The sequence below is a fragment of the Tetrao urogallus genome, assembly GCF_951394365.1.
Source record: "Tetrao urogallus genome assembly, chromosome: 1".
Classification (NCBI taxonomy): Eukaryota; Metazoa; Chordata; class Aves; order Galliformes; family Phasianidae; genus Tetrao; species Tetrao urogallus.
The window spans coordinates 3874098-3890231 of NC_136813.1; the positions used below are offsets into that span (position 1 = coordinate 3874098).

Below are 16134 nucleotides of genomic sequence, written 5' to 3' on the forward strand. Positions count from 1 at the left end.
GATGTCATCTCCAGACAACTGGAAGAAGAGGAGGTTATCAGGAGTAGTCAGCACGGGTTCACAAGGGGGAGGTCGTGCTTGACCAACCTGGTAGCCTTCTATGATGTTGTCTCTGGCTGGGTGGATAGGGGGAGAGCAGTGGATGTAGTCTACCTTGATTTCAGCAAGGCATTTGATACTGTCCCCCATGACGTCCTTATAACAAAGCTGAGGAAGTGTGGGATAGATGAGTGGACAGTGAGGTGGGTTGAGAACTGGCTGACTGGCAGAGCACAGAGGGTCGTTGTTGGTGGTGCAGAGTCCGGTTGGAGGCCTGTAACTAGCGGTGTTCCTCAGGGGTCTGTGCTGGGTCCGGTCTTGTTCAACATCTTCATCAATGACCTTGATGAGGGGATAATGGCCACCCTCAGCAAGTTTGCCGATGATACGAAGTTGGGAGGATTGGCTGACACGCCTGAAGGCTGTGTTGCCATTCAGCAAGACCTGGATAGGCTGGAGAGCTGGGCAGAAAAAAACCAGATGAGGTTTAACAAAAGCAAGTGTAGAGTCTTGCATCTGGGGAGGAATAATTGCATGCACCAGTACAGGTTGGGGGATGACCTGCTGGAGGGGAGCTCTGCGGAAAGGGACCTGGGTGTCCTGGTGGACGACAGGTTGGCCATGAGCCAGCAGTGTGCCCTTGTGGCCAAAAAGGCCAATGGCTTACTGGGGTGCATTAAAAAGAGCGTGTCCAGCAGGTCAAAGGAGGTGATCCTCCCCCTCTACTCTGCCCTGGTAAGACCTCATCTGGAGTACTGCGTCCAGTTCTGGGCTCCCCAGTACAAAAAAGACAGGGATCTCTTGGAAAGAGTCCAGCGGAGGGCCACGAAGATGGTGAAGGGCCTGGCGCATCTCCCCTATGAGGAAAGGCTGAGTGAACTGGGTCTGTTCAGCCTTGAGAAGAGAAGACTGAGAGGGGACCTGATCCAGGTCTATAAATATCTAAGGTGTGGGGGGCAGAATGGCGAGGCCGGACTCTTTTCAGTGGTGAGTGGAGACAGGACAAGGGGAAATGGCCAGAAACTGGAGCATAGGAAGTTCCGCACAAGCATGCGCAAGAACTTCTTTACAGTGAGGGTGACGGAGCACTGGAACAGGCTGCCCAGGGAGGTGGTGGAGTCTCCTTCTCTGGAGATGTTCAAGACCTGCCTGGATGCCTACCTGTGCGACCTGGTGTAGGGAACCTGCTTTGGCAGGGGGGTTGGACTCGATGATCTCAGGAGGTCCCTTCCAACCCCTACAGTGCTGTGATTCTGTGATGAAAGAGCTGCGGGTGCTGTGATCAGGTCCCCTTCTCCTGCTGAAACGAAAGGCTAATGTGCCAATCTGAGCCCTTGGAGGGGCTGGATTCCCTGCCTTTGATGTAAGCTTCCAATAGTAGGACAACACATTCCTCCTCCTTCTCTTCTGTCTAGAGTCACACCAACATGTCTGTATATCAAAGGTCTTCACAGCTGTACAATAAAAATTGAGAAATGCCTTGCTGAGAGCACCAACCCAAAGAGAACTAGGGATGCCGGATGTATACATATGTAGTGTTGTCACTCTTGCAATACCGCTGCTCTTCTGTGGTGGTGTCTGGTTTATGATCCTCCATAGACAGAATGGTAAAGGTAAATCTTACAAGGGTGTTCTTCATGGGGCCACCAGTGCAATGTAAACTTGCCAGCTGAATTTATGGTTACTCTTAACTTTTAAAGCAGTGGTGTCCATCCCGTCTGGGGCTATAAATAACCATTATCTGCAGAGAGAACCGTCAAGCTTTTCCTCAGAGTCAGATTTGATGTCTTTATTTCCTTAGCCAGAAGCAAAATGGAAATATAAGCTTCACCTTCCCCCTTAGCCAAGCTGGAAAAAAACTCAGAGCGCCTTCCAGTCACCTAGGATCACAGGATTTTTCTAAATCGCTTAAACTTCCACAATTCCCCATGTTCTGAGACCAATAACCTGAAGTTTGAACCAGGTTCTACATCATCTTCTTTGATTTCTTGGGTATCAATGAACTTACATTTCAGCCTGCCATGCCTGCGGTTTGAGTTTGACTCATGCACATCTTCCATCTGGTGAAAATAAGGAAGGCACCCAGCGTCATGATACCAAGAAATGGAGATACCAAGAAATGGACTGCTACTCACAGTGGGTTGCTCTACCACTAAGCTAATTCAGCCTTAAAAAATTACACCATCCTGCCAACTTTCATGTCTCTGCGCTTGGTTTCTAGTCCCTTGCCCTTCTGCTGTCTTTCTCTGCTAGACTGAGAGTTGTTCTGTAGGTGAGCTTTGTGCTGACATGCTGTGGTCTACACAATTACCAGTTTTCATCGTGATAAGATAAACAGACCCAGCTGTTCTAGTCCTTCAGAATAAAGCATTTTCTCCTCATGAATGCACTTTTGTACATTTTTCTGCACACTGTTCAATTTTCCCCATTCTTCATAAACTGAAAACACCGAAACTGACAGTATTAGTCTCATCAATGTTGTGCAGTGAGAAAATCAGCTCCCTTCTATTCATGACAAGTAGACTGCAATGAGTAAGCATACTCATTTTACTTGTCCATCCAAGCAACAGGTTAGACAAATTTGCCATGGAATTATGCTGAGAGATCATACCAAATGGCTTGGTGATTTGATCACTACAACCTCTGGGAGTCAGTGCTCAGCCCCATTCTTTAGATGTGGTCTGTTAGATGTGCACCTTCTTGTGTAAGAACATATTATGTTTAAGTGAAACTCATTTTATCAATAAATCTAAGCATCTCACATTTATTCTTAATCTTCTCATTTTTTCCAGATAATGCATGCAAAACCTGGATAGAATCAAGTCCTGACAATTCACCCCAAACAACCACACTCTGCTCCTCTGCTGCTGACTACCTTTTCTGAGAATGTTTTTAAGCATTTTAATTTTCACAGTTGGAAAGAGGGGGAGACTAATCTGTTTCACAAATCCCTTGCAGAAAGGAGAGGAGACGGGAGGAGAGGATGAAAAGAGGCAGTTTCCAATTCAAGCAAAGAAAATTTAAACTGAGCATATAAAAAGCCTTCTGACAGTAGCAGTAAGATAGGTAAAGACATTCTTATCACTAGCAGTATTTATGAATAACTTAGATAACTTTGATAGGGTCCATATGAACAAGCTGTAGACATCTGCAGCGTAAACATCTCTATCTGAGCTAATCATTCTGAACTACATTTACAGAGAGAAACTTTCAGAGTATTACCTGCCTCATCACATCCTAAAGCTGATACGTGATATAGCTCATCCAAAACTCACCTCAATAGTGAGTATTTCTCTCCACTGTCTGTAAAGGAAGGTTGAGGTAACTAATTCAGATATAGACTTTTACCCTGTAGTTGTATAAAATTACATCAGAATCTGTCAGGAACAGTTAAATAGAGATAACTGATCAAAGGTTTGGAAGAGATATCTCTGAAGACACATTCCCACCTCTGTTTTCAGTGATGCTGTGCTATCACATAATGCTGACTTGCTAGACAAGATTTCCATATCATAACCACTGGAGAATATTGTCTTCCATTTAGCTCTAAAAAGATTTCTTATGACTCCTCCAAAGTGCATAAGAGAGCCAGAATGATGACTTTCACAAATGCTCTATTTTGTTGGGTAGCAAGAAATAATGGATTACTGTTATAAATGTATCCACAGAGTAAGCTGGACTTTAGATTCTGTCTCATTTTATCTCCTTTCTACTTGCAGTTACACTTTTAAATAAAAGAGTATGGTTTTGGTATAAATTTGACCATTATTAGCTGTAATGTTTAGTTTGCTTCACTGTCCAAGGCTACATCCGTTTTCAAGCACAGGAACTATTGGATTATTTGCAAAAAGAAAATGTCGCCTTGATTTAGCATGATGATTCTGATAATATAGCAGGTTTTCAGCCCTATAGAGAAAAACATCCCATCTTTACACACTACAGCCTTCCTCAAGCAAAATCAATGTGAGAGATGGAAGGGTATTAACTTTGATTCACTGAGGAATATTGCTGTAGTAATTGCAAGCAGAACATTGATGGGATGCAAATAACCTTTCGAAAGATTCATCACAGAGTTTCCATCACTTCTTTTAACAGCAGGAGCAAAGAAACTCAAAACTGGGCCTGGAACATTTTAAAGAAAAAGCCAAAGCAACTGCATGTATAACAAATGAATACGTAGGATTAGCCAGCTTTCCTTCCCTGAGTCTCTTATTTTAATTTTTTTCTTTCAGTTTTTGTCTTTGTAATCTTGGGAACTGACTATTCCAGCCAAATTGATCTTCTATAGTGAGTGTATGATTATGGTATCTGAATGCTGCCACGTAACCATTCAAACCATATGGGAAATTATGTGCTAAGAGGAACATTTAAAAAAAGGCTGGAATTCAAGAATAAAAATGGAACTAAGGAAGCCTGGGATGGCTCCTCAAAAGCAGGATGAATTTGTAGACCATCCTTCTAGATGTCCTTATTTAATGTTTTCCCATTTGACATTAGAAGTATATTTTCTTCATGCTATTTATACAGAGGATTGCTAATAATAGTACAAAATCGGAAGAAATTTTCAAGTTGCTGCCATTCCTGCTTTTTTTCAACCCAACCTGTCTTCCCTCTGATCAAAAATTCATTGGGCAGGGATGGTCTTCAGCAGCTCTGAGACTATTTTTTAAAGCTTAGTGGGGCCAACTATAACAATAGAAACAGAACAGTCCATTAATTACAGAATTGTTTTCTGAGCAAGTTGCCATTAGTCATCGTCGGCAAGTCATTTTACATCAGCCACTTCAAACAAACTCAGAAAGACAACAGATCATAGAAGTAGATGAAAGCTGAGAGAAAGAGGATCTGCTCAAACTTCCACTCTTCCAATGTTTCCAAAGCCAAGCAAAATTCTCTGCCATGCAGCCTAAATTTCTAGACCTCACTACAGTTAAGGAGAACCAGTTGTCCAATTCTGATTCAGAAAAATTCAGTATAAACTTTGTGTGAAGCTGATTTTGCAGGCAGAGTTTATGCAAATTCTAACACATGGCCAATAGGATGTCTAATATTTCCTGTTCTGGACATTATAGTTCGGTCAGGGGAATTAAGAATCTGTCAGCTTTGCACGGAGCAGAGAACGCAGAATGAAGACAGCTGCATAGTACTCAAAACATACTTACTCGTAAAAAGTTGTCCAGCCGTTTTCATTGCTTTTGGTGGCAAGCAGACCAGAGTTGCCATGGTAAGTCATCATGGCCACCTCATGACCCTGTGTGGTTACACTCTTGAGTGCGCTGTTGGTACCAATTGTCACCCAGTAGACTTGGCCATCGGGCACGACCAACCAGAGGGGCATCCCAGTGGAATCTCTTCGGATATTGACTAAGTTGCCGTTGTTGTCAGTGATCAGGGTTATATCTCCATCTCCAGAATAAGTAAAATTGTAAAGATAATCTCCAGTGGTAAGGCTCTGAGTATATAGGTGCTTACCGTTGGTGTCAAACAAGTAGAGTTCCTGATCTATGGGTGAGGACAACTCATACATATTTTGAGTGTTGAGGAATGGTTTGTTTTTCCGAATAAAGCGTATTCGGATATTTCCAAGATCAGCAACGTACAACTCTCCATCTGCACACACTGCAAGGGAGGACGGTGCATTCAGTTTGGCATCCTTGGCATAGCCATCATCCCCCGAGAAGCAGTCGCAGTTAGCATCGTTCTTGCAGTCACAGCTGCTTGGTGCACCAGCAACGAGAGAAATCTCTCCATTGGTGGTAACCTGCCTGATGCGGTTGATTTTTTTCTCATCAGTTTCAGCAATATATAGGACCCCATTATGTGAGACAGCCAGGGCAGTAGCAGACTCCAGGGTGGCATGTATTGCCACCTTGCTAAGGAGAAAGTGGTCCATCCCTGGGACCTGGCAGTGCATGGGCCTCCCTGCCACTATGCGCACTTGGTGGTTCTCAGAAATCTGTAACACAACGTTGTTGTCGAGCACATACAGAGAATTATCCATCGGGTTGACCGCCAGATCCGTGGGCCATTCGAGACGAACCTTAATGGTAGAAAAGCACAAGGAAATTGTTAGAATGAGACCCTTTTTAACGTATGATTGATACAAATCAATCTCAAGTGAGGATGTTTCAACATGGATTAAAGGGAGAAACGGTAAAATAAGCACAACTGTTTGCTACTACTTCATATGATGGCAGTCTTTGGATTGACAGAGTTTGGATCTGAGAGCAGAGAGATCTGAGACTGGGAATTTTGTTGGCTAAGTATCGTAAAATCAATCAGTCAAACAAAACAACGATCCTTTTACTAAACAATTCTCCAGACAAATGGTCCATCTCCTCTGATGGGTGACAGAAAACTGGCAGCTGTGTCAGCATGTGTACATCCAAGTTATAACCACCTATTTTGTGCTTGGTGCCACAAAAATGCAAAACAGCAAATCACTTTGAAATTAAGGTTATTCTGCTTTGTAGAATGGAATACTTGTGTCTTTACAGTGCTTTTTACTTTTTTTTTTTATTATAAACAAAATGGAAGAATGGCTTCAAGTGACACATCTTATAAAATACTGATAATCCACAGTCACAGAGGCTGGTAACATCATGAGTGAGCGAGTACTAGAAGGTCTCTGTTTCTAGTTTTATTTGAGCAAGATGCTCTCTTTTTAAGTGAGAATGCTTTTTTAGTTGTTAGTCCAACAGAATTCAGGGTCTCTTTCCCACCCCCTTTTTTTTGTTTGTTTTTGTTTTGTTTTAAACCAAGAACAGGAAGCTGTGCATTTTCTTTTTTAATGTGTAGGAGCCAATCAGTTGCTGAAATGTTTTCTTAACAGTGACTATTTCCCATTTGCAGAAGTGTGAACGGGAACTGGAAATGAACAGCTTTAAAGAATGCTCCTGGTCACCTTCAGGAAGACTTTTAAATAGATTTTCAATGAATTACAAACAAACAGCTGTTCTGGTTGTGCACTGCCTTTCAGTCAGCCAGGCAACTCCAACTTGGAGCAGGTGGATTTGATTTCTGCTGGTTAACTGAGATATTGGCCACTTTGTGCCATTCCCCCCAGTTCTGTTTGTATTTATTTTTATTATTTTTTAATTTTTACTTTTATTTTTTATTATTATTATTATTCGCTTTATTTTTATTTTTATTTTTTTTGTGTACTCGGTGTCATGATGCTGTGACTGAGAGCTCTGGGATGGGCACACATCAATCTGTGCCATTCCAAAATGCCCCTCTGTCTTTGCTGCAGATCTTCCACCCTTCATCTTGGTTGTTGCATGTCCTTGATTGTTGTACGTTCTTGGTTGCCTGAAGTGACTTAGTTAGGGGTGTTTTGTGTCCATAAGGTAGCAGTCTTATTGGAAAGAGGAGACAGGAATAGGTTCAAGCCTAGTGCACCATCCCTCACTGTGACTTCATTCGAAACCAGGAGCAAGAAGAGGCCAAGAGCCACACATAAGATTCATACTTCCAAAGCCTGTAGCTGAACATATCTGCCACAGCCATTCTTTACTTTTGTTGCTTCTACTCACATTTAAATTCTTTGTCAACTTTCTTTTTTTTTTTTAAAACACCACTTGCAGTGTGTTCAGTTCATTATGTCTTCTAATGGCTGGGTTTGTGAAGCTCAGTTTTGTGGCTAAGCAGTGTGCTAATCTCTGCCTGGTTTGATTCTCTGTTCACAAAATCTTTCTTTTCTCAGTTTCTGGCCTATTTTAACCCTTTCTGTAGTGAAACATTATAGCCCTTCAGTAACACATGTTCCCATCCTTTCCAATGGTTTTAAAGCTCTGCAGCCTTGAGTTAACATCGTGAGCAGTTTATTCTGAACTGACTATTCTTAACTATTCTTAAAAACCACTCCCTATCAACACTGACTGCTAAATATTCCATGTCCTCACATCCCCAGCAGCCTCAGGGACCTGACAGAGAAGACCCCTATAGTTACTGCAAACGATGAAAAGTATTTCCTAGACAAGGTTTTGTGTTCTGTTGATTATTTTTTTTTGTTTATTTTTCCTTCATTGATCTTGTGTTTGATATGTTTGTCCAGAACACGACTGGTTAATCTGTCCATTCCAGTACAGGTTTACTTGAGAATGGCTCCCGTCACTTTATGACAGAAGAAAGAGGCTTTCGATGATACATATTAGTTCATCTTAGAAATGTTTAAATATGACATTGGTAGGCACATAAACCACACAACTTGCCCAGAAATAATTTTTAAAACTTGAATCCAAAGTGGTCTTGTAGTAACTGCCCCTGAAATTCAGATAAAGAAAAAAAAACATGCCTGCAAGATGAGAAACACACTACAAAATGGCCTTTAACCATCAAAATTTACTCCTGTAGGAGGCACCAGAGCTTTTAAACTCATAATTTCAGCTTGTTCATAAATTGCGGACGGTGGGAAACAGTTGCAAAGAAGCAAGAATAACCTTTTCAAATTAGAAGGAAAAACAAGAAGAACAGATTCCATATGGGAGCACGGAAATTATCTAGGTAGCTACAAAAAGGAAACCCCATTGACATCTATTGTGGCTGAATAACAGTACTTAGCCCTCCAGCTATGATCTGTATTTTCATAAGAGAGGGTAACATTCCTCTAGCCAGGCAAACCACCAGTGGCTTAAAGGTTTCAAAGGACAGCATCTCTAAACTGGCACAATTTGACAGGTTGGCCAGCGCTCCGCAGAATTGAGTGCTGGGCCATAACAGACTTCTCTTCTGCATTATATAAAGCAATCATCAAACTGAGATTTCTTTTTCTCTCTTCCTCTTTTCCCCTCCACCTTTAAGCAGCAGGACTAAAAAGCCCAGCATGATGGTAGCTGCAACCAATTTGCAATCTGATGCAATTCAAGATTCTTGTTTTCCTGGTGTTGCTAATTTTGGCACCATAGTCTGTGATCAGTATTTCCTAGATGTTAATTTGATTCAGGCCTAAAATTGTTCTGGGCTAAATCAGAATGGGAGGAAGTAATGTAAAAAACAATGGTTTGTTATGCTCTTATAACAGAGCAAGGCATATCCCCACTAAAAGGAGCGCTTTTTAATTTAAAATAACTAGTTCCTTGAGAAGTTAGCCTAATGAAACTTGCTTTCCCAGGAATCTGTGTCTCACAGCTGGTTGGAAGCTATGAACGAAGTCTTAAAATCTCTCTCTCTCCAGAAATTCCCTGAGTTCAGCAGTTAGGTCTCCCCTTCAGTCTTTATAGGATCTTCCTTTTTGACCCAGGCATTTTCATAGTACAAAATACGCAAGGATGTTATTCACCCAACATCTCTTTGTCAAACCTGTGGAGGCACACAGACAGGCAGACAAGGTGAAAGCATAGGATTCTATCTGGCAGAAAACCAAAGGCTGTCTTACCTGAGAAATGTCCATGACAGAGTCACAGCTGAGAGGCCGAGCAGATGTCAAGTCATTGGAACCCAACACTGTTGAGATGATCCCATTCTGATCGATCCGCCTGATCATAGTGCCATCTACAAAGTAAATAAGTCCAAACTTGTCCACGGTGATGCCTAGGGAAGTAAAAAGTCAGTCAGTCAGAAAGGAACAGCAACCTGAAAAGACGTGATGAATGTGATAGTGTCTGGTCTGACCCTTGAAAAAGTAACACTGCAGTTTGATTGGGAACAATATATTTTCTGGCATTCAAAAAGGATGAGTTGGACACACAGGAGTTCTGGATACTGGGAGCTCTGGAGCAGCACCATTACACTGAAGGCATTTCTGAACATTACTAGCCCATAAAGCAACTTAGAAATCCCCAGAAAACATGGAACAGGGCATGGCATCCAGCAAGCCCATAAAAAGAACAGGTTTTCTAATAGTTATGTGTCTGAAACATATTTATGTCTGACAAATAGTTATGTGTTCAGAAACACGATGCCTTGCTCGTAGTATGACTATTAAGCCATGCATGTGAAAATGTTACTCTGGTGAATGGCTTCAGAGACAGTGATGAGAACACCTACGAAAGACTCATTAGGTCAAATGCCAGAGGAGTAAGTGTGGAAGGGTTTCTACTGGAACAATCCCACCAATCTACAGTAACTCACCTGTTTCTGAATATGGCTAGGTGATTTGTATCACTGTTCAAACCCCACTCTGCTGACATGCTCCCAATCACTGGATTTGAAATCTGTCAACAACTGTTACAGACTGCTGACTCTTGTTTCCTTCCCTACAGATATGTGCTATTTCCCTTCCCCTTAGGTGTCATTTCTCAAGTACTTGTTATGTTAGCAAAACCTCCTTTAATCCTCTTTATCCCAGGCTAGCCATACTCTGCATCTTTCATGAGAGGATTTCATGGTGCTTTACACTTACTAATTAGACCTCATAGCAGTCTGTGAGTGTGATCATCTTAATTTTACGTATCAGGAAAATAAGAGATAAAGCAATTTTCACAAGGTCATGGAGAGTATTCATGATGAAAGCAGGAATAAGAAGTTAAGGGCCCCATTCACCTCTCTTTTATGCCAGCATAAATTAAAAATAACTCCATGGATACTAATAGAGTCGCTCATCTCATCTATCCCACGGTTGCAGAATGCTGCGTGGCGTAATATTTGAGTATCTCCAGACACTCGAAGAATGTAAAGGAACAGTAAAGTAGAAGAATGTAGAAGCCTGAAACGTCCTTTCCTATCCACGTGAAAATTCTGCTTGGAATATATGAATATATGAATATCAGGATCCTTCTGCTTGGTTTCTTTCGCTAGCAGAGTCGCAGTCACTTGGCAAAAAGTCAACAGTGCATTCTGCATACAAGCAAGTATCTGCAGTTCTTTCAATCAGCAGAGAGAAATACTTATTTCTAGGATGCAATGTATATTGCCCTAAAGCAGATATACATGAGTGATTACACGAATCCTTCTAGAAGCACCTTTTCCTTCTTACTCACTATAAGAGGAGAGTACAGCAAATATGTCAAATATTTCAAACAGGGGACACGGTTTAGTGGGCACGGTGGTGATGGTTGATGGCTGGACTAGATGAACTTAGTGGTCTTTCCCAACCTTTATGCTCCTATGATTTCCACAGGAAACATTTGTCTGCAGACAGATGAAGTTAGTGACGTGAGTCCTCTCTATGATGTTTTTTTGGCTGTCATCATGGTGATAGATATGATGGAAAATCTGTCCAAGATAGAAAGACTTGAGAAAGTTTCTGAGAAGCGATGAGATCTTGTGCTTCTCCAAAATGCTGTTTTACAGCCAGATCTCCTTGCTTGAAACATTTACCCTCAGACTTTCATCCACTGTGAGGTATGCTGCAAAGTACACATGCAGCAGTTCACAGATTAAAAGTTTCTGCCCTTCATGCAGCAGGGACTAATCCCCTGATTGCTTTGGAAATTAAAATCATGGCCTTCAGCCAGCATTGTAACTATTGTATGGGCTGGGAGCCATGGAGGTGGATGATAAGTGGAAAAATGTATCATATTTGGTCCTACAGAAATCTACAGAGGAAATGAAATGACACAGAAGATAATCTAGCCTGGAAGTAATGGCAAGAAAACCTCATTGTTTGAGGAAAGAACAAACTTTTCCATTTAGCTGAGGCAAAAGAAAAAATTGAAATAAAACTGCAACCTGTTGAGTCAAAGTCAGTTAGGAGTCAAAACACCAATGTTGCAGACCACTGAGCTGAATGGGAGCTGTGTATTTTTGCTGGGAGGTAAAAACTGCATTTTCCTTGGTCCTTCGCAGCATCTCCGTGCCTGAAGGGCATCACTTTGACCTGGATTGGATATCTGACCAACAGAGCAGTGAGATTTCAGAACAGCCTCTAGGGCGATAAGGAAAAAAAATTACTTCTTGCTTCTTTTAAGATCAAGTTCATTAATTTTGGAGAGGATTATATGACAGGATTTCTGAGATAATGGATGACAAGACTAAATGACCCAAGAGATTGCTTCTAGTCCTACACTCCAATACCTGTGTTTAACTTAAGCCAAGATAGAGCTAATCTCAACAGGACCATGAAACAAGACACTCAAAGAAGAGTAGCAAGAACTTTTTGCACAACTTAAAGCTGCAGGAGAAGCCATGGCAATGGTGGCCACTTATTCCTGCTGTGCAGTATCATAGAGTTACAGGACGGTTTGGGTTGGAAGGGGTCTAAAAGACTATCTAGTTTGAGCCCCCTTGCTGTGTGCAGGATTGCCACTAAAATCAGGTTGCCTCATCCAGCCTGGCCTTGAACACCTCCCTGCAGCTGAACAGCTGGGATGCCTCAAAGCATCAGTTGTATCTTAGCACTTTGTCAAAATCTGCAGGGAGATCTGGAGGGATAGGCATCAATATTCACTTGCATCCATGGCTTGAAGGATGTTGTCTTTACCTGTCATGACATCTGTCAACATCGTGCCCTAGGTGACACGCTGCTCAGCAACCCATCCAGGATGCTGGCACATGTCACTTGTCACTGGCATCTGCTGCCAAAGGTTATCGCTCCTCTAATTATTTTGCCCACCGTATGGCAACTTCTTTAATGTTTGGTGGTGTTTGTTTGACAACCAGCAATACAATCGAGCATTTTAAGCAGTGTGGTAGACCAGCTTTTACAGAGGAGCACTTAGTTGCTCTTCATTGTCTTTTGTTAAGCACAAGGGAACTGGGAACCCTTCCTAGGTTCACAGCCAGCACTTCTCAGGGCGCCTGTCCGTTACTCTGCATGACAGGTCAAAAGGCAGCGAAGGGTGGCAGGCTGGATAATGTGATTTTAAATGAGGCAGAATTTTCTCTCCTAGTGAGTTCCATGTGGATTGGATTGAATTTATCAGCAGTGTGTGCTGACAGCGGCTCCCAGCGCTCAGTGCCGAGCTCCGATGGCTGTTCTGATTAACCAGTTACAGCAATAACAACCTGTGTGCACCTTGGCTCGGGAGCCGCTCTGATCAGTTGATACAGCACAACTTCATTCTGCAGTTCAGCTTAGACAAAGAGCTTGCACACCCGAATAAGTTGAAGTGGGATGGTAAAGTTACCACTTATCATCCTGCTCGGGGGCCATGGCAGGTGCATGCACTCTTATCACAGAGCACTTCTCTGCTTATCCCTCCTTCACAGAAACCAAGCAATCTCAATTACCTTACATTTCCTAGGACATTCTGCAGGGTAACAAAGTTTTCAATCTGTCTAAGGCCTGATTTCTGTCTCCACATCCCCCTCTCATGGCAACTACTCCAGTCCCTTCCCGAGTTCAGCTGGTTGTCTCAGAACTCAGTCTAATCCCCCAGCCCTGGAATGCTCAAGGCCAGGTTAGATGGGACCATGGCAGCCTGATCTGGTGAGTAGCAACCAGCCCACAACACAGGTTGGAGCAGGATGATCTTTAAAGTTCCTTCCAACCCAACACATTGTACGATTCTATGATTGATTCCAATTCCAAAGGAGAGCCTGGCTCTCCCACAGACAAGTCTTTAGACTTGCAAAGAGAAAGAAGCTTCTTTCCTTGCAATAGATTGGAGAGGTCAGACCACAACTTTTGATAGGAATTTCTGTTTCCTTTCTGATTGTGGCACAGTTCCAGTGTTGGGTATTGGTACAGAGAATGGGTAATACACATGTTACACATGAAAAGCCAAAGGCCTTGGGTCGCTTTGACAGAAGGCTCCTCTCAAGTTTCCATAGTAACATAAGGGGAATTGAAGATTTGCAGCATACAGCTTGACGTTCAGTCTCACAGTTACTAAGAGAAAACATCTGCTGCCACAAACCAGGTGGTGTTGCAGACCCACATTTCGATCTTCGAGTTATGAAATACATACATTAGGAAATCATGTTGGTTCGGCGGGCAATATCGGCGGTAGGTGGGCAGTTGGACAAGATGATCTTAGAAGCATCTTCCAAGCTTAATGGTTCTACTTAATGATTCTAAGATTCCTCTTGGATAGCCAGACAACCCGTAAGACACCAAGGCTTGGAACACCACGTGCATCACACCAGCGAGTCGTGCTGATGGAAAGTTGTGACGTGATGACATTTCCTTGAAATGCCAGGACCTTGCAGTGTGAAGAGGTGACGACACAACATCCCACTGCAAATAGCTGCTGGAACACGGGGAGGCTGTTCTAAAAATGAACCACTAAAAGTGACTGCATTGCACTTCCAGCTCTACTTAGGGGGAAAAAAAGGCGGGGAGAACCCTTTTAAGTGAAAAAAAAAAAAAAGAAAGGTGCTAAAGGAATATAAATTTGAAGTTTTCTTGTCAGGCTTGATGCTGAACGACCGTGTGATAAAATGGCAGATGAAAATCAATGTCAATAAGTACAGAGGAGTTCACAGGGGAAGGAGTAAGTCTAACTATCCATACACAATGACAAGCTGAAAAATAGCACAGAGGAGTAAAGATTTTGGATTTTGTGAGAAAAGTTTTTTGCAAAGATCAGCTTGGTGCTCCGCAGTGGTCAAGAAAGGAGCTAAAAGACAGGAATGGATGAGGAAAGGCAGAAAGAACAGAAAACACTGCTCTAGTTGCAAAAAAGAACACTTCTCCATACTGTGGCTAAAAAAGTTCTAGAAATTAGTAGCACAAGACTTCCTCTGGGGAATAAGATAGGTGTTCAGGGAGATTTGTCAAAAAATTGCTGGCGGCATCGAAGCACGGGTCCAGGTGCAGCTTCTTTAGAAGGTCCCTGATTAGAGTCTGGCTTCTTAGAAGGGCAGCGTAACTCTGCTGTTGCCCCTTTCCCTGTGTGTCTTTTCTGGTCAAATTAAGAGATGGCATTTTGTTCAATAAGCCTCTGGTCTTCTTTGAAATGTTCATTTTATTCCTATTTGACAAAATCGGAACAGATTGTGGAGGGCTCAGTTTCTTCTAATTCTGTCAAACTCAAGAACGCTTAGCGAACAACTGAGATTTTGTTTACACATTCAGCAGGACACAGTGAAGGAAGCAATCTGTCCCAAATTAATTACTTCATTTTGCATTGTTTCTGCTGTGCTAAATGAATGAGATCCCCACCCCCAGCTCTGTCCCTTCTGAAACCATCTTCCAACCGTGTCAGACTTGTCATGGCAATCTCTCTTAATTGCAAGCTCCTTGGTAATTTCTCTGCCACATTTTTCTCAAGGAGAACCACTGGCGAGTACTCAGATGAAAACAAATGCTCTGACAAGCTGGAGTTTTAATTTTTCTTTAGATTGCTTGTAGAAGAAAATTGTTATTAGCAGATGATAATTAGAAAGTGGTAACACTTGAATTTGCAAGGATATATTGAAATCCACTAGCATGTGAAAGGGCTAGTGGGCTCCGCGGCAAATCACAGAATTATGGATTGGTTTGGGTTGGAAGAGACCTTTAAGATCATCTAGTTCCAAGCCCTCTGCTGAATGCTTCCAGGCAGGGGACATCTACAGCCTCGCCGGGCAACCTGTTCAAATAACTGAGAGTATAAGCTATGACAAATACCCTGAATAAACAACTGCCACCACTGTTTCATCTGTCAGGCTACCTCTCCTGTTTATCTACCTGTGCTATTAATTTCCAGAACTTCTTTAGCCACGGTATGGAGAAGTGTTCTTTTTTTGCAAGAAGTTTGTTTCCCCTTAGGGAAGAGCCAGAAGACGTACGCAGAGCTGATGCTTGACTGGTCCAAGAGGTTAAAGGTAGATCCACAAGACCCAAAGAGGTGTTAGGTGCCCCATCCCTGTGGACATTCAAGGTGAGTCTGGACAAGGGCTTTGAGCACCTGATGGAGCTGTGGGTGTCCAGCAGAGTTGGACTAGATGACCTTTAATGCTTCCTTCTAGCTCAAACAGTTCTGTGATTCAGTTCTATGAATTTGTTACTCCATGACTGATCCATCAGTTTTTATGAATTACAGTTTTTCATCTGGTAGGATTCTATTCTTTCAGTATTTTCCAGCAAGCTGCAAATGCCAGCTAATTAAAAGCTACTTAATTAAAATCGTGAAATAGAAGGCAAGACCTTGTTTCCTTACAACTTTTGAACAAGCTGCAAAGATGTCCACAAAATACATAGTAATTATCTTCAGTTAAAAATTAACTTTAGCCTTAAAAAGTCTCATGAGGACCGGTGATCCTTAAAGAGGTAAACTCTCCACGTCCAGC

General features: G+C 42.3%; 1 protein-coding gene across 1 annotated transcript in view; it reads right to left on the reverse strand.

Annotated features, from left to right (window-relative positions):
- Window positions 1-16134, reverse strand: part of TENM4 (teneurin transmembrane protein 4) — a gene marked incomplete at both ends in the record, with an annotated part of 343507 nt that overhangs the window by 38964 nt on the left and 288409 nt on the right. Inside the window, 2 exon segments of the mRNA XM_079539492.1 lie at window positions 5202-6079; window positions 9416-9570. Of these exon segments, the coding sequence (XP_079395618.1) occupies window positions 5202-6079; window positions 9416-9570 (1033 nt within the window).